At 42.5% G+C, this 22,589-nt stretch overlaps 1 protein-coding gene across 3 annotated transcripts in view; it reads left to right on the top strand.

Annotated features, from left to right (window-relative positions):
- Positions 1-299: 299 nt before the first annotated feature.
- Positions 300-22,589, top strand: part of ror1 (receptor tyrosine kinase-like orphan receptor 1) — a 275,776-nt gene continuing 253,486 nt past the window's right edge. For 2 of the 3 annotated variants that reach the window (XM_059984410.1, XM_059984409.1), the window contains exon 1: positions 308-636. In XM_059984410.1, coding sequence (XP_059840393.1) covers positions 543-636 — 94 coding nt within the window. In that variant the 5' untranslated portion in view covers positions 308-542. Of the gene's footprint in view, positions 637-22,589 lie in introns of all 3 variants that reach the window. The other variant, XM_059984411.1, reaches the window with a different exon arrangement.

The following is a 22,589-nucleotide window of genomic DNA, read 5'->3' as shown; positions in this document are numbered from 1 at the left end:
TACAAGGGATTTCAGTAATTTTAATACCTGTAGGGTAGTTCTCTCTCTCTCCCTCTTTCTAATTCACCACCTCAAGGGGCAGTTCTATAGTACCCTCCTGCCCACATAAGGCTTCTCTCTCTCTCTCTCTCTCTCTCTGACGCGGTGTCTATCGGCCTGTATCAGTGCCTGCCTCTGCCTCTCTCCCACAGCGTGTCGCTTTCCGCACTCCCTCTCAGGGCAAGACTCACAGTCCGTGCGGAGTGGTCCTGCCCTTCACTCTGTGCCCACGTGGTGGCGGTGCGGAACCACGCAGCGGTTCGCTCTCCCCGGGCTCCTGCAGTGCACCGCCACTCAGAGCGGACAGCAACCCGCGTACGGGTGGTCAGAAGTGATGCCGGAGTTTTCGCAGAGGATAAAGCAGAACCGGGCTTGAAGAGGCAGCAAGGGACGCAGACAGAACTACCTCTCTTTTGGCAGCAACCTCGAGGGGAAACCTGAAGCGAGCGTGGATGCGACAAAAAGCGGCGGCGGACGGTGCAGTAAACTGAGGCTATCGGGCAATGGACCAACAGGGAGATCGCGGCAAGGCTGTGTGCTTTCAATCCGTCCTCTTCGTACTGGCATCCAACCTGGCGCTTCGGCACTTCGCCTACGGTAAGAATGCAAAAATCACTGCAACTTGTTTTGTCTTCTCTATCGTGTGTTTTTGTACTTAAAATGTTGTTAACTTTCCCATAATCTGATACGGCTAAAGCAAATTCGGGATTACTTCGAATTTAAAGAGATATTTTAATTTCAATACACCTGGTGCAAAATTGTTCTGTGCAAGTGGGAGTTCGGAATTTTGAGTATATTTGATGGATAAAATGTGCAAAATTAGTAAAAACATACACTGAAATATCAGTCACGCGGGACCATTCATATCGTTATCTTTCAGTCTTAACTACACTGGGTTTACTTAAGTGTTGAAAATGTTACTAATCACAAGAAATTTCAGGAGGTCCGGCTCTGTTTCTGTTTGTCATTGAATCTGAGTTTAAATATTTTATGTTTAAGTTGGGAATCTAATTCTTTAAGCGTAGGATGTACGCTTTGAAAGCCTTTCCAGTGTGAATTGGAGTTTTCAATGTTGGGAGATACCGTGGCGGCCAGTACTTTTGCGTAGCTTCAGTTTGCGAACAAACTGTCGGCACAATAAGCGTCTAAAAATGCTGAAGGCTCGGGCACTTCACCCCCTCACTCTCCCGGTGGGGTGCCAGGAACTGCCTCTGTCCCAGCCGATGTACAATGCAATCTGGCTCTCGTGTAGGAGATGAGTGAGTTCCCAGCTGGAGATCTCTCCCACTCAATCCTCTGCTAACTGTAAATAGGCAGCCGGTGTGAAACCTCCGGGTTAACCAATAACAAAAAAACATACTCAGTACTTCAGTGAAGAATAGGTGATGTCTGCGAATGAATCATCACTTTCACTGGTCTTCGGACCTGGGAGATTCTTAAAAATAAATATCCCTCTGCTTTTACATGTTAATTTTAAGCAGTGCAGAGTTTTTCGCACTTCATTCCACAGTATCAATATACTTAATATTTTGGGTAACACAAATTCTTTTGGTACATGGAATGTAGTTTGGTGCCTGCTTCATACTGAAATACCATCGAGTATAAAAGTGGTAGCTTTTTTTTAACTAGTAATTTTACAGTTGCAAAACAACCTGGTGTCGTTACAGCAAACAACAGATTAAGGGAAATTTAAACGGGGATGATGTGGCCCTCTGTTGTGGAGACAATAGGACGCTGTGCTGTTGCTTTGCCAATGAGAGAGACAGAATGGAGAGTTGGTGCTGTTACTGCTGATCTAACTGAGCTGTATGAGAAAATTAATCCAAATATAAAGGCTTTCCAGCATTCTATAAAATCTGCATCTTGAAATTATATGTTAACAAGTTGTTCCTTTTTACTTGCTGCTTTTTAAAGCTGCTTGGAAGTTGGGAGGCACTTTGATCATCAAATATGCAGTTTGCAGTGAATTGTGATTCCATATTATTCCAGAACGCAGCATTCTTGAGAAGCAGCTGGCCCCTGAGAGAAAACATAAAATACAAAATGCTGGAAACATTCAGCAGATCAGATAGCATCTGTAGGGAGAGAATGAACATTTCAGTCAAGGATGTTCAATTTTTGTCCATTTGAAATTAATCCTTTTAAACATTGAAATTCCTCTCAAATTATAAAATTTAAACTTTTGAGGAAGAAAAGATACTGCAAAGGAGAAGAAAGTAAAGTAGAATCGAATCAAATTGGGCATTGAGAGATAATTGGAGGGAAATCCAGAATGAGTTAAGAGAGATGAATTAAGGTTTTCAAATTTTCAGAATCACTGTGAGGCTCCACACTTTAAGCTGTTCAGTCTCTGTGTTGGACATGCCTTGCTGGAATATGACTGTTGAAAACTACCAGCACTTGAGACCAGCTTGAACCTCTGAGATATGAATTTGCAACGAATACATATTTGCAGCAACTAGGCAGTAGAAGGTGAACTGGCACTTTGGCCAGGTTATCATCGAGCAGCTGGTGCTTCTCGGCTGGTTAGCCAGGTTACGAGGTGAATGACAGCGTACAGATTTGTAACTCATTATTTTGGCAGCAAATTTGGCTCTTTATAAGCAAATCTTTCTTGTCTTTTGTGCAAAGCAGTCCATTTCTTGTCTGTCCATTCTGCAGGGCTCATTGATTCTCTGAACTTTTGTTTCCCTTGTGCTTCTGAGCTTCAGCAAAGCTACACTGAGCTGAGCTACACTTCTGACAACATCTGCGCTGTTGAAGTGAGGGCCTTTCGAAGCTCACCACTTACTCTATCTTGCTCTTTTCTCTTATCTCAAAATGCATCTTTTGTTATTATTTCCTTTCTGTACCATCAGTCAAACATTGTATTTTGATTCATCACCCCAGTGCTTGAAAAATTCATGGCTGTTCTGTTCTCTAGTCCACGGACTTTAATCTGAATAAAAGTATAGAGGGATTTGTGAGGTATTTCAACTGTCATAAACTATAAACATTCCCTCTGTTCATTTTTCTAACCCCCAATGTGCCTTCAATTTATTCAGCAAAGTAACTGTTAATTTTCATTGGTCCATGAAGAAAGGATAGTGTATCAGTATGTACTGTAATTTGGCAGAATTAAAATTAACAATTTATAATGATAGTCTTGGTGACGATAAAAAGCATTTTTGAAATTGTATCATGCATCTGGAATTTGAAACACTTAAAGTTTAAGGCTCAGACGCAAACAAAACAAAGTTGAGTTGACCACAGGAAAACTAACAGACAAGAAGTAAGGCTTGGAATGGAGTGAGTGGGTGTTCTCTAGACACTACACTACTTGCTGAATCCTTCTCAAGTTGTGATTGGCGTGGATCACAATCAGCTTGGATATTGAAGATGGGAGAGGAGCTCGCAATGTGGTCTACTTTCATTAATGACATTTGTTTTTGGATTTCCCTCTTTCTCCAAGTTTGAAGTGTTGCTGGAATGAAATCTCATGGGTATGGGTGGCTTTGTGATGCTTGGCCCAACAACCATGGTTCACATACTTACCTGGTGGGACCAGCAGCTAGCTATTTGAATATGCAAGGCCTCACCTGAGAGGTTGAAGCTTTATTCACCTGATCTATATTAGCATATACATACATGCTCGAATGATGAGAGGTCCAAAGCTGTGGTCCACACCTTCAGGAGCTCCACCACCATGCACCTGGATCAGGACAGGCAGCTCAGCAGAGTCTTGGATAGACTTGTTCTTTGTGTCAAAGGCAGTCACCGTCAGATCCACTGACATTATACCAGTGTTCCTCTCTGATCACTGCCTCCTTTGAGCTTTCTATCACCTATAGGAAGATCTGAAGGCAGGCGTAGGATGTGAAAGTTGAACATCAAACTGCTGAGCACAACAAACATGGAGGAACTAAAGTGGGGTTACACAGATTGGAGAGCTGAAGTCACTCTATGACTTTCCGATTCACTTCTGGGAAACAACCAATGAGAACATTGGAAGGTTCTTCATCTTCAAAGGTGTCCAGGAAGCAAGAGAGTCAAAAGGAATTGTGCCAGCTCCAGATGAATTTGCAGCAACTTCTACAGTCAAGGGAGTGGATGTGAGAAAGGAACTGTGAAAGGTGAAGAGCTGGCAAGCTGAGCTGTTTGTCTCTGAATCCTCCAAGATCATTACCTGATCCAGCGTCATGCTTCTTCCAGAAGGTTCACAGGAGTAATTCCGTGACCCACAGCCTCAGGGAAGAGGAAGGCTCAGTAATACCCTCACTCAGAGCTATACTAAGGGTCTCCAGACCCTTTCATGCTTGTCTGTACATCATTAAAATCACACACAGCACAGACCCCCAGAACTTCCTGTCTTCTATCACAGAATTGCTGGTGACAGTAAGGAGAAGAGTGTGGATCAGCACTATCCCTGGAAGAGCGGATTGACTCCATCAATTCCCTTGGCACAAATAAAACTTCTGGAAGTGATGGCTTACCAGCAGAGTTGTACCCGGCTCTGTGGAAGTGGATGGGCCTGGCTCTGCTGGCAGTATCTTAGACAGGTCATCATCACCCTCATAAACAAGCAGAAGGGGGAAAAGGAAAACATCAGGAATTGGAGAACCATTTCATTGTTGATTGTGGACTCATTAGATCCTGTTGAAGACCATTGTTCTAGCGCAGGTAATCCACCGAGACCAAACCTGTGTCGAATTGCAATGGTACTATTGCAGAACGGCAGTGCCGTGCACTGCTCAGCAATACCCCTGCCTCTGTGCAGGACAGGGGGGTGGATGCCCACTTGATCAGTGTGGACCAGGAGAATGCTATCGGCAAGATATAGCTCACGTTCATGATGGATATGATTTATTATCCAAATGCTCTTCACAGATATCTGTAAGTCAGAGTCAGAAGGAAGTTTATTATCACTGATGTATATAACGAAATATGTTATTTTGCCACAGTAGTACGGTGCAAGACTTTAAAAAAATTATGTTACAAAAATAAATACATTAGAATAAAGTTTAATATCACTGGCACATGTTGTGAAATATTGCAGTCTGAATTTGGATGGAAAACAAATAATTTCCCCTTCAACTCTGAAGTCAGCAGGGTTGTCCACTCTCCCCTTTCTCGTTTATTTGCCACGTGGAACCCTTTGCTGAATCTATCAGGGTGAAGGCACAAGAGGAGTGACATTGCCAGGTAGTGGAGACGCACAAGTCAAAATCTCTCTGTGCGTGAACACTATAAGACCATAAGACATAGGAGCAGAATTAGGCCATTCAGCCCATCGAGTCTGCTCCGCCATTCCACCATGGTTGATGCTGATCCTGGATCCCACTCAACCTGATACACCTGCCTTCTCCCCATATCCTTCGATGCCCTGACCAATCAGGAAACAATATCTCTGTGTTCTGCTTGAATTCATTGTCATTTCACAGACTGATCAGCATCTATACTCAGTTCGTGTTGGGCATTAGTGGCCTGAGTCAACCACTCTTTGGTAACCAGCCTGACCAATCCGATATCCCTTTTACCATCGGGTCCGACTACCTGAAAGTTCTGGGGATCTGGTTTGGAGGGACTGAAGTGTGTTACAAGAACTAGCTAGAGCAGATTAGGAAGGTAAATCAAAAATTGGGTTGGTGGAGATGCCAGTCTCTGTCAATAACTGGGAAGGGCTTGGTTATTAGGTGCGATATGCCCACAGGGCTGCTGTACTTGGTGCAGGTGTGCCATTCCTCGCTCCTCTGCCATCTTCCAGTTTATCTGGGGGTCCAAAATAGAGCAAGTCCATTGGGTCATATTGTACATGTCCCTAGAGAATGGGGGCAAAAGCTTACCCAACACTGCCCCCATCCTGATGACCACCTCACCGTAGCTGTATCAGGCAGTGTATGCACCAGTGTACGCCACTACGTGCTCGGATTCTACCTAACCCTGGGTTGTAGAAGACAGGCCTGGCCCCTCTGCTGCACCATGAATCCACACTACCTGTCCTCTGTGGAAGACAACACCTTTGATTACAAGTCCATCAGTGCAGAATGTAATAGAGACTCTGTAGATCCAATGGGTTTGTTCCCTAAGCAAACAGTCCAAACCATCTGGCAAAATGGCCTCCTTGCCAAATCTGACCAACAAGCACCAAGATCTCGCCATCAGCCATTCAGAGCAGCTGACATATCACCTCCAACACATGCTGCCCTCAGAACGTTTGCGGTGGGGAAGAAGCAATTTCCCACCTCTCTGCAGACTGTGGATTTGCTAAGAGGGTCTGGAGATGGATGCAAGGTCCTTGACTCAGTTTATAACCAGCAACCGCAGAACAGAGGACTCGGTGGTCTGCAGACTGTTCCTAGGGGGACACACTGAGACTGACATCAAGTGCTGCTGGAAGATCATCATCTCGGTGAAGGACACTTTTTGGTCTTCCAGCACAGCAAGATGTCCATAATGGCATTCTGCAGACGTGCTGAGGGACGTACAGAAGCTTGGGACAGGCAGTTCAATGAGGAAGGCGCCTGGCCTAGGCTCCTTGCATTTCTGAACATGGAGGGGTGGAGTTGGGTGGAGAAGCTCTTGAACAATGAAAGGGGTATGACCTTGAGAAAGCATGTGAGAGGGAATGGTACTACGGTGCATTTTTAAAAGTTTATATCACTAAACATAATGACCATGAATGTAAATGTTTTTCTGCCCCCTTTCTTCCTTTGTATATATTTTTATTTTGAATAATTCTATTTTTTGAAATAAATATACACATATGCTCAGCCTCCTTTTGTTCCTCTTTTCACACTGCGCCAGAGCAGACTTACTTCCACTGGTCTAAAGGCTGGCACTACAGAAGTAGCTTCAGCTAATTGTACATGCATAAGTAATGAATTCAGTTTGCAGTATGAAGAGGACGGTGAAGGAACTGGATCTGATTACAGGACTTGCTATGTTGAAGTGACAGATTAGCCTTGCCTAGTTTGTATGCCTCGGTATAACACAGCGTAATTTTAAGCACTATATTTCTCGGCCATTTTTGCTAAAAACAAGAAGCTGGATCTTGTTGCAGTTGAATTAGATGGAAGTTTGTAACAGAAACTTTGGTGGCTCAGTTGCTGCCAAAGTGAAAACCTGGACCAAAAGTAAGTGACATCAACTGGACACTTTTCCTGCCCTAAGCTCACTCGTCCGTGCACCAATACCAGCATGCCCTCATGTTCATGTCCACGTGCATGCTCGCACACGCCCCGTCACCCACACACATTCGCTCACTCGATCACACACATCGTGACATTATCTGCTGCGCAATCACTCAGCTGTTCTGACGTGAGGATGTGTACGCACGCACGCGCACACAGCTGATAAGTTCTTTGAAAAGCTAACTAGATTGTTGATTAAAAACAGAGAAATGTTAAAGGATATGGAAAGCATTCTTGTAGAGGAAAGTATGATTCCAGACTTGACAGGTAGGTTTACTGACCTCTTGATGAGCTGTCACATTCTGTGATTCTTTTTTTAAATTGTGTTCTTATTATAAATGTTAATATAATTCACACATTTGTTATTTTCATTCAGTGTACCAAGCAATTCAATGCATTGTGTCAGTTTCATCCATAAAGCATTTGAGAAGCCCTCATGTCCAGACTCTTAATGGCTGTTGGACCTTGGATTGTGATAATTTCCCACAGAATCCGAGCAGTGGATGCACCAAGTCTCAGAGGTTCACTCAAGCCAAACTGCTGCACCTTTGGATGTGCCAGTCAGTAGCATTCACATGCAGAAATTTCCTTGCTCTGGAAGACCAAGAAATTGCAGGCACACCAAAGTGTGCCTTTCTTTAAGTTGATGATCTTCTAGCAGCAGGTAATGTTTGTCTCAGTGCGTGTCCTTGGGAATAGCCCAGCAAGCAGAGTACTGTGTTACACAACTGCTTCAACAAGGATCTCTGCGTCCATTTCCAGACCTTCTAGACCAATGCATAGCCCATGAGGAGGTGGGCATCTGTCTCTTCCACACTGCAACATGTTTGCAGGGGTAGCCGATGATGGGAGTGTGTTTCCAGCTGTGTGTGAGGATCAGACAAGGAGAACCTTCCTTACCACCATCAAGCAAATTTCGTTCTGACAAATAATCAACAATTTCCTCAAGAAACTGCCCTGAAGAATCATCCCATCTACTGCTCCTGCAGGGCCTTCAGAATATTTTGAGCAGACCACTACGTAATGGATATGTGGTTGAAGGTGCTTTTTCACAGGAGTCTTTCTGTGAAGGACAAGTGATGTGATACATTCCAACGGAATGGTCTGTCCTTGGCTGGAGACAAACAGAACCTCGGGACATTGTTGTACAGTGTTAGTATATCCAGGGTCTTCACACAGATTGATGATACAAAGATTGCCATCAGGATGAGGGCCACCTAGAGGCCAGTTCCTCCCCTTCAACCCCACCTCTTTTAGTTCAGTAACTGGCCAAATCATCTATCGTAGGTGAATGAGTGAAGGGATGTGAATGAGTTGGCTGTGTGTTGGTGCCCTTGGGTCCTACCTGAAGACTTTCAGATTCAAGTGGACAGTGAAATACAGGTAGAAGAATTTCCTGACTGATCATGATCTTTATGAGCCTATGACAGAGTCTCAAAGTGAGTTTACTTGGCTTCTGAATTCCTCTGAAGCAATTTTCAATGGGTCAGAAACAATTAGCTTTAAAGATGTTTACCAAAAGAACTCCCTGTCTTTGTACTTCCTCCGACAGATTACCATACCCACTTTTCATCGCTTCTCTTGTCCTCGTGAACTTTGTTCTCATTTGCTTTGCTTTAAATGAAGCGACTGTTTACAGCATTGATAGGTCTCCATTCAGTTGTTATTTAGCAAAGTCTTTAAAAAAAACTGTTCAGTTTTTTTTTATCAGCGATGCAATGAATAAAGGTATTGGCACTCCTGAGCTTTATTAATACAAGAAGATCCCAAGAATATTGTCGTTGGTCTCAGCAATTTTTGTTTGGGAGTTGTGGGAAGGAAGCAAAATTTAAAGCTCAAAGTAAATTTATTATCAAGCTGCAGATACTACCTGGAGATTTCTTGCAGGCATTTACAGAAAGATCAGTAGGCACCACAGTAGGATAGCAGTTAGCATGACATTATTACAGCTCGGAGCATTCTGAAATTCGGAATTCAATTCCTGTGCCATCTGTAAGGAGTTTGTACGTTCTGCCTGTGGATTTCCCCTGGTTCTCCACTTTCCTCCCACAGTCCACAGAAGTACCAGTTAGTAGGTTAATTGGTCATTGTAAATTGTAAGCTGGTGTTAAAAAGGCAGGTTGCTGGGCAGTGTGATCCTCACCTGTAAATAAATTTTAAAAATTAAAATACAACAAAATTTATTAAAAACTGTAGAGAACAAAGACTGACAAAAAGCCAAACTGCAAAAGAAAACAAATCGTGCAAAATAATATTAAAATGTGGGTAAATAATATTGAGTTGTAGAGTCCTTGAAAGTGAGTCTGTCAGTTGAGGTGAGTGAAGGTATCCATGCTGGTTCAGGAGCCTGATGGCTGATAATTGTTCCTGAATCTGGTGGTGTGAGACCTCAGGCTCCTGTAAACTCTTGCCTGATGATGGTGGTATGATGCCTACCCCCCCCCCCCCCACTTCCCACAATAATGAAGAGACTTCCGATATTCCCCTCTAGAAGCTCATGAATGGTGGCCTGGGCAAGCTAGTGGGAAAAGCCTAGGGAGCTGGGGAGGAGGGTGGGCAGCTCCTTCAGGCAGGCAGTGAAGTTGGAGAAAGTGCTGGAAGACCTACCGAATGTTGAAAGGACTAGGTACGGTGGATGTGGAGAGGATGTTTCCTATGATGGGGGGTATCCAGAACTAGAGGGCACAGCCTCAAATTTGAGGGGGACCCTTTAGAACAGAGGTAAGGAGGATTTTTCTTAGCCAGAGAGTAGTGAATCTGTGGAATGCTCTGCCACAGTCGGCGGTGGAGACCAAGTCTGTGGGTATATTTAAAGCGGAAGTTTCCTGATTGGTCAGGGCATCAAAGGATATGGTGAGAAGGCAGGTGTATGGGGTTGAGTGGGATCTGTGATCAGCCATGATAGAACTGCAGAGCAGACTCGATGGGCTGAACAATCTCATTCTGCTCTTATCTTTTATGGTCTTATTGGGGAACAGGATTGGTTAATAGAGCTTGGTTTTTTGCTGTTTCTGTCCATCTGTGACAGACTGTAACACTTGTAAAGATTTATCAGTTGGTCCCTGAGGCTGCACCATTGGCTAAAGAACTGCATTGGTAAAAGAGAATGATTTGCGATTGTTAAAAGTGGTCAGGTCCTGAGCACCTTTATCATAATGTTGATTAGAGCTGGTTACTTTGTACTGAATAGGGTGATTCTGTGACCCTTAAGCTCAGGGCCAGAAGGTGAGCATGAAACGTGCCAATGGGCTTCCTAGTTGATGTCTTTGAAAGCTCAATTTCCAACCCAGCCACCGATTAATATTGCACAAATCTTTTCAAAGGTTTTGTCAACTATATATTTTATAATTGTCTTTTGTGTTCAAGCCAATCTCTTGAAAACACGTGTCCCCAGGATATTTTTTTTTCGCTCTAAGTGCAGAGTATTGTGCCTGAATACTGATCTTTAAGCAAGCCACTCGCATTCCTGCTCTTTTGCATTCCATGCATTAGTGTGAATTATGTGCTTGGACTGCACAAGCCAGCAGAGCAGCCATTGGAGACTGACTCATGGTATCGCACTCGTTCAAGTAAACTCCCACCTCGACTGCTTTGATGATCATGAAAGGCCCAGAAGAAATCAGGCAGCATCTTGGTTAAATTTTTAGTGCATAGTTTTAGACAGATTGATCTCGTGCTCATTTTAAAAGTCCTTTAGATCAAGATAATTTTCTGAATGGCATGTTTGTGTTCAGAGTAAACTATATTGGGCAATTGCTGTGTGTTACATAAACATTATGTTCGACTGATATCCCAAATATTCAAATTATTACCACACATCTGACCTCTGAGGTTGTATTTTCATGGTTCTATTTTTTTCTCTGTTTATTTATATTCTTTTCTCTTGCTTTACTCTTGGTTAGCTGAATTGATATTTCCTGTATTCTGGTACCTATTCTGATAAGCTGGACAGTAATTGTGAGAGACTAAGTAATTGAGAATGCTTTACATTCTGGCTGAAACTTAGTCTCTCTCACTCACAATCTATGTGTACCTTTTAGGAGTGTCAATGAATAAAGACAACCATTCACTCCACCCCCCCTTTTCCCTGCACTAGAGTTAGTGATTCCTTCTGTTGATTCTTCTGAGAAACATGCACGAATGTTGATTTGAATCAGCTAAGTGAGGATTGAACTGCAGGCTTTTGCTGACTGAGTGGGCCTTCAGTTTACAATAATAGAGGGCATAGACCCAAAGTAACTGCTACTGGTTCTCCGCCAGTGTGAGAAAATGTTCCCTTGAAGGCAGAGGGTTATTATAACATCTAAAAGCAGGTGGATTCCTTATTTAGAAGCGAATCAGATAATTGTTTGAAAGAGAACTTTACCGGCCATAGGAGATAATAAGAAATTAGTGCCAAAGGATGGGATGTCCGAAGAACGAACATTACATGATGAACCAGTTTCATACTCTGGTCTGTTCTTTGAAATACAAGTGGCCTAATTTTATTTGTGGATGTTATAGGAAACAGCTACAGGATGACGTCACTGATTTGAGGGTTACTTGTACGTAAGAAGTTACTCGTCACATTGACCTAGGTAAACTGCTACCTTTACTAATGGTTGCCGTCACACTCTATAATTTAGTATTACTAAAGAAAGTTTCTATCCAGGGGTTAAGTTAGGTGCTGAGTATTTGTAATCTCCTTGTCTCCACAGCATGGTAAGATCTACGATCTTAATCTCTGTCTGATAATTGTGAGTTGAACTTGTATGTCTGGCCCCCATCAAAAAATGAAGATTTAACAGTGGTACCAAGAGTTGGAAGTACCCTGTTGTAAAGGTATATCTTTATAGCAAAAGCACACCATTATTCCTGGCTGGTTGATTCCTGCACATGTGATGGCCCTAAAGTTAGTATTTAACACAGTCTTCCTTTTGAATCCACATGGTATTCCTTGCTTTACTTGGTGCCAACATTATGACAGTGGATCAATTTATTGTCCATTAATTGATATTCGATTCTTCTCATAAAATTAAATTACCTTCTTTGGCATGATGCTGTGTCTTTACATTATAAATTTTCGCTTCCTGTCACCTTCATTTGCACACATTTATTTTAACAAAGCCACTTGTCCCAGTCAGTGCCCATAAGGTTTAATCAGGTAGAGCTGTGCTGTGGATCCCACTTCTCTGATTAAGTGTACATAATTGGACAGTGTGGCTTTCTAGCAGGGAAGGTATTGATATTTTCTGGCCCTGGATTGACTATCTTGGGCTCCCCACAAAAGCCAAGCATTTCTCATCAACTTTCACATCAACATTGAGGGAAGCAAAGTCACAGCTACCTCTGCTCCTGGCCGAACAACATGAACAGAGAGGGTGTCGTTCTTCCTCAGCCAAGGCAATCTCAACCATTTTGCTCGAAGCAATTTTACTTAAAATAGTAACATATTTTAAAATATCCACTAAGTCTCAAATTGTGCAGCTACTTATAATGTATTATTTCCAATTTTCCTGCATGATATTATGATGGCTTTGCCTCATTCCTATGGTATCTTCCTTAAAATGTGACAAGAATAGGGTTCCCTTATCAGCTTGAACTTGTCTGTGATATTGTTGAGCTGAGCTGTAAGGAACCAGAAGCCATGAGGTTTTTATTTTCATTCTGTCCTATTAACAAGTTCAATAAGGGCACCAGCAGGACAACTAGAGTGGGTCTGGGTCTGCAGTTGGTTGGTGTATGAGGAATGTATTGACATCATACAGCATCTTTGAGTTTGCAGTTGGTGAACTATTTTTGAATGTAGGATAATCGCCAGCCAGTTTTGGATACAAAACGGTCCCAAGAACGTGTTCTTAGAGATATTATTTGTGTAAATATTGGCCATTGCTTTTCACTGTTCAAACAGCTGACTTGGCATTCCAACGCTCAGTTTCAATGTTCCATCCAAAAAGTAGCATATCTGGTAACACTGAACCTCTCCAGAATTTCAGCCCAGAGTTTGTGTTTAAATCTCTCCTGTGGGACTTGAAATCACAAACGGACATTTCTGAGGCAAAATGCTAACCACGGAGACACAGCTGATCCTTGTGTTTATTTGGATCTGATGTGAGGTTGACAGTTATATATCTCAGGTTTGATATACTTTGCACGTCTCCTCACTGACTGGACATGTACATAAAAATGCTTGATATTGAAAGGAAATATAAACCAGTCAGAAAGGAAAGCAAAACTTAAAGAAAGGCTGAAAACTGGAGCCGTGTGAGCAAAGCAATGCGCCACTGTTTAAATTCTGATAAACATGTGATGTAGAAAGGAGTGTTGTACTTGGGTTTCAGTTTGCACATACATGGAATGAATGAGTTTTGTCCCTGGGTATTTGAAACTGCATCATGTCTCTGCTATTTACCCAACCTCAACTCTGCACTTTAAAAAAAAACTTGGATTTCAAAATATGTTTGTGTACTTGCTTATCACTGGGAAATAGATCTGCAAATTAAAAAATGGTAGAAATGTTTTTAAAAAGGGTCTCAATCACAACATCGTAAAAATCTTACAAATAATTGTTTCCAACAAATCTGTGTAGTTCTTTTACAACATCTGAATAATTTTTAGAACTGCATTTTCTGCTTTTCACTACGCCTGGGCTGGTGGCAGGCATCATGCCCTTTGGGACTATGGTTCAATTGATGACATTCTTGTCTCTGAGGTAGAAGTTTGTGTGTTATGTACCACTTGCATAGAATCCTTGGCTCGTACCTCAGTACAGTGTGCCACATTGCTGGAAAAATCTTCAGGATGAAACTTTAAACCAACATTATGCCTACATTCTCATGTAGATATTAAAAAGATCCCATGGATTTATTAGAAAAAAACATGGATATTATCCTCAGTGGCCTCAAGCTACAGCTCAAAGACAGATTTGTGGAACTTCACTGTACACAAGTCAACCATTGCATTACATTGTGACTGCACCAGAGGAATTGGTTGTAACTCACTTGGGGACATCCTGACAGAGGCATGCAGGCACTATGTCAGTGTGATTCCTTTGGCTTTTGAGCAGAGGCTCCTCACAATCATCAAGTGCTCCAAAATGCTTAATAACCAATGAAGTGACTTTGAGCCCTGGTTGTTCTTGTAATGAAGAAAACATTGCAGCCAATTTGCCCTCAGCAAGCTCCCAGGAATAGCAAATTGACAAGGAGAAGATGATCTGGTTTAATGACGGGTGAGGAACCAGAGTATTTCTTGCATTCCCTTTTATTTTAGATCTCCAGTGACCACTGTGTTCTGAAACTCACAATTTCTGCAGATTTTTTTCCTCTACACTTACTCGTCTCCTTCTAATTATACCCCTACCACGCAGATCTCTTGCCCCTTATTGCACTCCCTTAGACTGCACAAATAGCGCACGTGTCAATGGATTCTTCTGACTGCACCTTACCACTGACATTCCCGCCACTCTACCAATTTCCTCTCTGCAATTTAAAGCACACCTATCAAACCAGGATAAATATGGCTCTTGTGGGAGCGTATTAAACTGGATCCAGACGATTTATGAAAGCATTATACAGGAACTAGTGAGAGTTAATTAGGAACAGCTGTTTTTGGCCAAGTCCACAGCTAACGCGTGGAGGGTGTTTAAAGACCGACTGCACAGGGTACAGGACAGGCATGTTCCAGTCAGAAGGAAGGACAAGGATGGCGAGGTAAAAGAACCTTCAAGGGAGGTGATGAATTTAGTCAAGAATAAAAAGGAAAAGTATATAAAGCTTGGGAAGCTAGAATCAAACAGAACCTTTGAGAATTATTAAGAAGCCAGAAAAGAACACAAAAAGGGAATTAGGAAAGCCAGCAGGGGCCAAGAAGGATTAAAGAGAATTCCGAGGCATTCTATGCATACACCAGGAGCAATAGGGTACTATTGAGAGGCTGGGACCACTCACGGATAAAGGGGGGAACATATGCTTGGAAATGAAGGATGTGGGTGAGATTCTTAATGAGACTTTACATCAGTATTTACCAAGGAGAAGGAGATGGAGGAGAGGGAGATCAATACCAAGAGTATTAATATGTTAAAGCGTTTTGAGCTACCGGAGGAGGTAAAGTTGGGTCTTTTCAAAAACTTTGTGACACGTGGCCAAGTGTTTAAGGCATTGGACTAACGATCTGCAGGTCATGAGTTTGAGCCCCAGCTGAGGCAATGTGTTGTGTCCTTGAGGAAGGTACTTAACCACATGTTGCTCTAGTCCACCCAGCTGAAAATGGGTACCGGCAAAATGCTGGGGGGTAACCTCGCGATAGACCGGCCTCCTATCCGGGGTGAGTCTCGTACTCTCGTACTCCACGGAAACCGGCATAAGTACCGGCCTGATGAGCCTATAAGGCTCGGGACAGACTTTAACTTTTATCAAAAACTTTGAGATAGATGAGTCCCCGGTGCCTGAATGGATCCACCCCAGGTGATCGAAAGATGCAAGTGAAGAGTTTGCAGGGGCCCTGACCAATATCTTTGTGTCCTCTCCAGGCACAGGTGAGGTCTTGGAGGACTGCCCAGTAGCTAATGTGGTTCTGTTGTTCAAGAAGGGAACCAGGGATAATCCTGGAAACTATAGACTGGTGAGTCTCACGTCAATGATAAGAAAATACTGGAGAGAATTCTTAGGGATAGGATTTGTGAGTGTTTGGAAAACCATGGCCTAATTGGGGAGAGCCCGCGGGGCTTTATGTGGGGCAAGTTGTGTTTTATTCACTTGATTGAGATTTTTGACGAGGTGACAAGGGTGATTGATGAAGCTAGATCTGTGGGATATAGTCTGCATGTATTTTTAGTAAGGCGTTTGACGATGTTCTTCATGGGGGGGCTCATCCAGAAGATTAAGATGATCGGTGGTGAATTAGCTGTTTGGATTCAGAACTGGCTTGCTCACAGAAGACAGAGAAGTGTGGTCAAAGGGATTTATTCTAACTGGAGGTCTGTGATTAGTGGAGTTCTGCAGGCATTGTACCAGACTCTGTTGTTTGTGATGCATATAAATGACCTGGATGAAAACATGGGGGAGGAGTGGGTTAGTAAATTGTCAGATGGTACAAAGGTTGGTGCTGTTGTGGACAGCGTAGATGACTGGCAAATAATAAATGATCTACTGATATACAGTAGATCAGATGCAGATCTGGGCAGAGAAATGGCGGATGGAGTTTAAGCCCAGGAAAGTGAAGTGCTGCACCTTGATAGGTCAAATGTAAAGAGACAGTGTACTGTTAAGGGCAAAAATCTTTATAACAGTGTTGAAGAGCAGAGGGATCTTGGTCCAAGTTCACAGCTCCCTGAAAGTGGCTTCACAGGTTGATCGGGTAGTTACGAAGGCATATGGCATGTTTGCATTTATTAGTCGAGGCATTCAGTTCAAGAGTCAAGAAGCGATGTTGTAGCTTTATAAAACGACATGTGGAGTACTGCACACAGTTCTGGTTTCTCCATTGTAGGAAGGACGTTGAGGCTTTGGAGAGGGTGCAGAACAGGTTTACCAGGAGGCTGCCTGGATCAGAGGGCATGTGAGAGGTTGGACAGACTAGTGTTGTTTTCTCTGGAGCAGTGGATATGGAAGAAAGATCTGATAAGGGTTTATAAGATTATGAGAGGCATAGATAGAATAGACTGACAGTATCTTTTTCCCAATGTTGAAATGCCTAATACTAGAGGACGTGAGAGGGGGTAATTTTAAAGGCGATGTGAGGGACAAGTTTTTTAACACAGAGTTGTGGGTGCCTGGACTGCACTGCCTGGGGTGGTGGTAGAGGCAGATACATTAGGGACTTTTAAGAGACATTTAGATAGGCACATGACTGTGAAGGAAGTGGAAGGATATGGACATTATATTGGCATAAGGGATTATAAACATGAGAGGGTCAGCAGATGCTGGAAATCCAAAGCAACACACACAAACTGCTGGAAGAACTCAGCAGATCAGGCAGTATCTATGGCAATTAATAGATAGCCGAATAGAAGAAAGGGAAGGAGGAGGGGACCCAGGGGAAATAATAGACTGATCAAAAGAGGTAAAAGGTCAGAGTGGGGAATAGAGGAAAGGGGGAGGGGAACTTGTTTACCAGAAGGAGAAATAGGTTATCATCATATGGATTGTCAAGTTGGAGGCTACCAAGACAGAATATAAGGTATTGCTCCTTCACACTGAGGGTGGACTCATCGTGACACAGGAGTCCATGGGCTGACACATTGGAACAAGAATGGGAATTTGAATTAAAATGTTTGGCCACTGGGAAGTCCCACTTGTGGAAAGTAGTGCAGAGGTGCCCAATGAAATGCTTCCTCAATTTACGACAGGTCTCACCAATGTAGTGGAGGTCCCATTGGGAGCACCAGACGCAAAAGACGACCCCAGTGTACTCGCAGGTGAAGTGTTGCTTCACACGGAAGGACTACCTGCAGCCCTGGATGGAGGTGATGGAGGAGATGTATGGGTAGGTGTAACACTTAGGCCGCTTACAGGGGTAAGTGCTGGGAGGGAGATTAGTGGGAGGGACAAATGGACGAGGGAATTGTAGAGGAAAGTGGAGCAGGATGAAGGTAAATATATATTTAGTGATAGGATCCCTTTGGAGATGCTGGAAGTTGTGGAGGGCACGACTTCAGAATTGAAGGACATCCTTTTAGAACAGAGATGCGGAGAAATTACTTTAGTCAGAGGGTGGTAAATCTGTGGAATTTGTTGCCATGAGCGGCTGTGGAGGCCAAGTCGTTGGTGTATTTAAGGCAGAGATAGATAGGTTCTTGATTAGTCAGGGCATCAAAGGGTATGGGGAGAAAGCAGGGGAGTGGAGATGACTGGATGGAGTGGATCAGCCCATGATTGAATAGCAGAGCAGACTCAGTGGGATGAATGGCCTACTTCTGCTCCTAAATCTTATAGTCTTATGGCCTTATAATATTTTGGATGCAGAGGCTCATGGGGTGGTAGAGAAGGACAAAAGGAATTCTATCACTGTTAAGGGTCTGGGAAGAAGTGGTGAGTGCGGATATACAGGAAATGGAGGAGATGCGGGTGAGGGCAGCATTAATTGTGTAGGGAGGGAAACCCATTCATTGAAGGAGGAGGACATATCCGATATCCTGGAGTGGCATAAGGGATTAGTGTGATTGGCCATTCGATTGCTAATGTATTTGGCTCAGCACAATATTGTTTCTGTGCTATGCTGTTCTGTGTTCTACTCCACATACTCTCGCAAGCCTGCATCTCTTAATCTACTGAGGTGGAGGTGGCACTTCCTTCTCTGAATTAATTCTGTGACAGTTGGCCCAAAACTCTCTAATCTGGATTATGAACCCATTATGCTCTTGACGAGATGTGAGGGTGCCTCCTCTGAGCCACCCTAACCCTAACTACCGAGTCCTGATGAAGGGTCTTGGTCAGAAACATTGAATGTTCACTCTTTTCCATAGATGCTGCCTGACCTACTGAGTTCCTCCAGCATTTTGTGTATGTTGCTCACTACTGAAGGATTTGTAGTTGTAAATAATATATTGAAACTTAGAAATGTACAGATGTTATTTATTTCAAAAAGTAGAATTTTTATTAGAATTATCTAAATTTAAACAAAACGTTGCAATTTTAGCGGCTGTGTCTCTGGTTTTATCCTCAGATCGATTTAAACAATCCTTAATTTATTCATTTCCAAATTTACCAATAGAACATACCAGATCTGGTAATGAGCAAAAGAAAGCAGGATTAAGGATAGAAACCTTAATCTCAACTGTAATTAGAGTTTATAATTGTCCATTAACTCCCTATTAGAGGAGGAAATGTCTGTATGCACACTATCTGCATTTATCTCAGATTCTTCTGGTGTGGTTTGAAGTCACGATTTATTAGTCTAGGCCTTTGGGTTATTCCAGTAACATAATCATGGCCTCTTGATACCTTCATTGGGAAAGCCAAAAATGATATGAATTGGAATCAAGCACCTGTGCTTTTTTTATGCGTTTAGGAAGGAAAGAAATTTACTAGACTTTACATATAACTCTGTAGATATAAGGACATGTTTGAACCTTCACACAGAATAGCTCTCTACTTCCCGATCACTCTATCCTCCCTGTGGAAAGCTACGTATATACTGATGGATACTGGGAGAGAATACGGTTGAGGTGAGCTGAGAAGGATTCCTTTCATGATGCAATGGCTATAATCACTGAAGTCATGATGTGGATCTATTCGCAGGGTACCTGATGACAAGGAACTTGGGGTCAGTCTTAATCTGCCATTACCCAGTGTCCATGTGTACTTTCTAACAGGAACGTTCAATTGACCAATCACGTTTGTTGGCTGATTCTGATTTCAATTCCCTACCTTATCCCAGGGGCAAAATGGTTGATTATCTTGGCCTCAATCTTGGAGCCTTCCTGTTCAGATTTACACAGGGCAATGTATTTACTGCAGAGCCTTTTGGAGAGTGTAGGTAATGAGTTAATTCTGAAAAGGTTTTTGAAAATGGTTTGTAACTTTTCATAACATTGAATCAAAGAAATTGTGAAAGAAATTCAGATTTATGTTTGCCACCATTTTGTGTTTCTTTATAATGTTTCCAATTTAATACATTTCTTTCTTTTTAAAGTATGTTTGAAATTGTGGAGAAACCAGTTTGGAACAGTTCCAGAAACCTTTGCTGTAAGGGAGTAGAATTACCTTCAGCAGAAACAAATCATTAAACCAGGATGCTTCAGCAATCTTCTCATTTGAAAAATGCCTTGTTCATTTATCTTCCTCAACTGGACATTTACAAATGGAAAACTACTCTGATAACTATTCCTTTGCCTCACACCTTCAACCTTACTAAGTTATATTTTTGTTTTTGATGTTGTGGTTTCACAGCTTTGCTTTTGCCCTGACTTGGCTGAATCTGTTGATGCTACAATTCTTTTCCATTCTAGGCTTGTCACCACTGCTAATGTTTCTTTTGTCTAACACAATTTCAAAACTATCAGCCTGAAGATTTAGAATCAGAGAAGACAGCACTGAAGAAGGCCGTTCAGCCCATGTGTACTCTGCCAGGTTTAGCATTTTACAGATTATTAAAGTTAAAAAATCATTTGCCTAGTGATTATTAGCCGGCTTATCTCATCTCTTCTAACTTAATCTCAGTACCACACCACTTCAGAGGTGATTTCCATTCAAGTGGATTTAGCTTTATACTTCAAAACAAAACTGAAGTTTCTATAAATGTTTTTTTTAAATTTTAAGCAAGATTTTTAAAATTTCTTGTTTAAGGGTAGAAATTAGGAGATTATCTACGTGGACAGTGAAGCATTTGACAGGGTTCCTCATAATAGGCTGATCATAAAGATTAAGGCACAATTGGAACCATGTTTAATATCACCAGCAAATATAATGAAATTTGTTTTGCAGCTGAAGTACGTTGCAACACATAATAATTTAAATATATATTAATATTACCACAATTTTAAAAATGTATATTTATAACTATTTTATATATAAATAAATAAATGCAGTGCCAAAAGAAAGCAAAAAAAAAGTGAGGAAGTGTTCATGGGTTTATCATCTATTCAGAAATCTGATGGCAGAGGGGAAGAAGCTGTTCCTGAAAAGATGAGTGTGTGTCTAGGCTCCCGTCCCTCTTGATGGCATTCAGAAGAGGGCATGTCCGGGGAGATGAGGGTCCTTAATGATGGATCCAGCCTTTTTGAGGCATTGTCTTTTGAAAGTGCCCTTGAAGCTGGAGAGGTTAGTGACCATGATGGAACTCTCTGTGCTTACAACGTTTTGCAGCTTTTTCTGATCCTGTGTAGTGGCTCCTTCATACCAGACAGTGATGCCATCAGTTAGAATGTTCTTTGCAGTACATCTGTAGAAATTTGCGAGAGGCTTTGGTGACATACCAAATCTCCTAAAATTCCTAATGAAGTATAGTTGCTGCCATTCCTTCTTTGTAATTGTATCAATATATTGGGCCCAGGATGTCGACATCCAGGAACTTGAAACTGTTCGCCCTTCCCACTGCTGATCCCTCAATGAGGACTGGTGTGTTCCCTCAACTTCTCCTTCCTGAGGTGCACAATCCTTGGTCTTAGTGGCATTGAGTACGTTGTTGTTGCAACACCACTCAATCAACTGATTTCTCTCACTCCTGTCTGCCTCCTCATCACCATCTGAAAATTTGCCAACAATAGTTGTGTCATCAGTAAATTTATAGATTTTAATTCAATATTAGAATGGCCATAGAAGGCAGAGAGTAGAGGGTGTTTCTCGGTCTGGAGGTCTGTGACAAATGGCGTTCTGCTGGGATCTGGGACCTTTGAGATAAATCTAAATGATAATGATGAAAATATAGATGGACTGAATAGTAAGTTCGTACTTGACACAAAAATTGGTAGTGAAAGGGTGCAGCAGAATATAGATCAGCCCAGAGATATGGGCAAAGAAATAGAAGATGGAGTTTAATGCAGACAAGCGTGAGATGCTGCACTTTGGGAGGTCAAAAGTATAAGGAATGGATTATGCAGTAGGTTCCCTTTGGGGAACTGATGTACAGAGGAATCCTAAAAGTGGCAACGTGAGTAGATGGGGTGGTAAAGTGGAGAGATGGCACACTTTTCCATCTCAGGACATTAAGTATTAAAGTCAGGAAATCACATTGCAGCAATACAAAACTTCGGTTAGGCCACGTTTGAAGTATTGCTGGTAGTTCTGATTGCTGCTTTACATGGAAGAATGCTTATTTATTGAAATACAGTGCAAAGTAGGCCCTTCCAGCCCTTCAAACTGCGCTGCCCAGCAACGTTAGCTTAATCATGGGACAATTTACAATGACCAATTAACCTACCAACCAGTACGCCTTTGGGTTGTGGGAGCAAACCGGGTTGCCCAGAGGAAACCATCGAGGTCACAGGGAGAGTGTGCAAACTCTTTACAAGCAGCAGCAGGAATTGAACCGGGAACGCTGATACTGTAGATCAAGATCTTAGATTCACTTACTGCTAAATATACAGTGAAATATACAGTGAAACACAGCTTAAGGGTGTGCTGGGGACAGCCCACAAGCCCACACGTTCCGGCACCAATCAAGCATGCCCACAACGTTCAACACAAAAAACAACAATAACAAAGCAAAGCACAACAGCAAAGTAAGCCCCTTACGAATGTTCCACCCATTCACCCACCACCTCTGACCTTCGTACCTTGGGTCTCCAATTTCCAGTCGCTTGCCCAGACTCGCACTCTTCCAGACATTGGGCCTCCGAGTGTTAGCTCTACTGAGTATTGATGATGAGGCGATGTTGGACAGATTTGGATGGTTTTCCCTGGAGCAGGAAGGAGTAAAGTCAGTCATGGTTCCTGCTCCAGATTGCTAAGTGTGTCTATACTT

Source organism: Hypanus sabinus, chromosome 11, assembly GCF_030144855.1.
Source record: "Hypanus sabinus isolate sHypSab1 chromosome 11, sHypSab1.hap1, whole genome shotgun sequence".
In the NCBI taxonomy this organism is placed as follows: Eukaryota; Metazoa; Chordata; class Chondrichthyes; order Myliobatiformes; family Dasyatidae; genus Hypanus; species Hypanus sabinus.
Note: the sequence above shows the minus strand (reverse complement) of the source record. Positions and strands in the feature narration are given on the sequence as shown.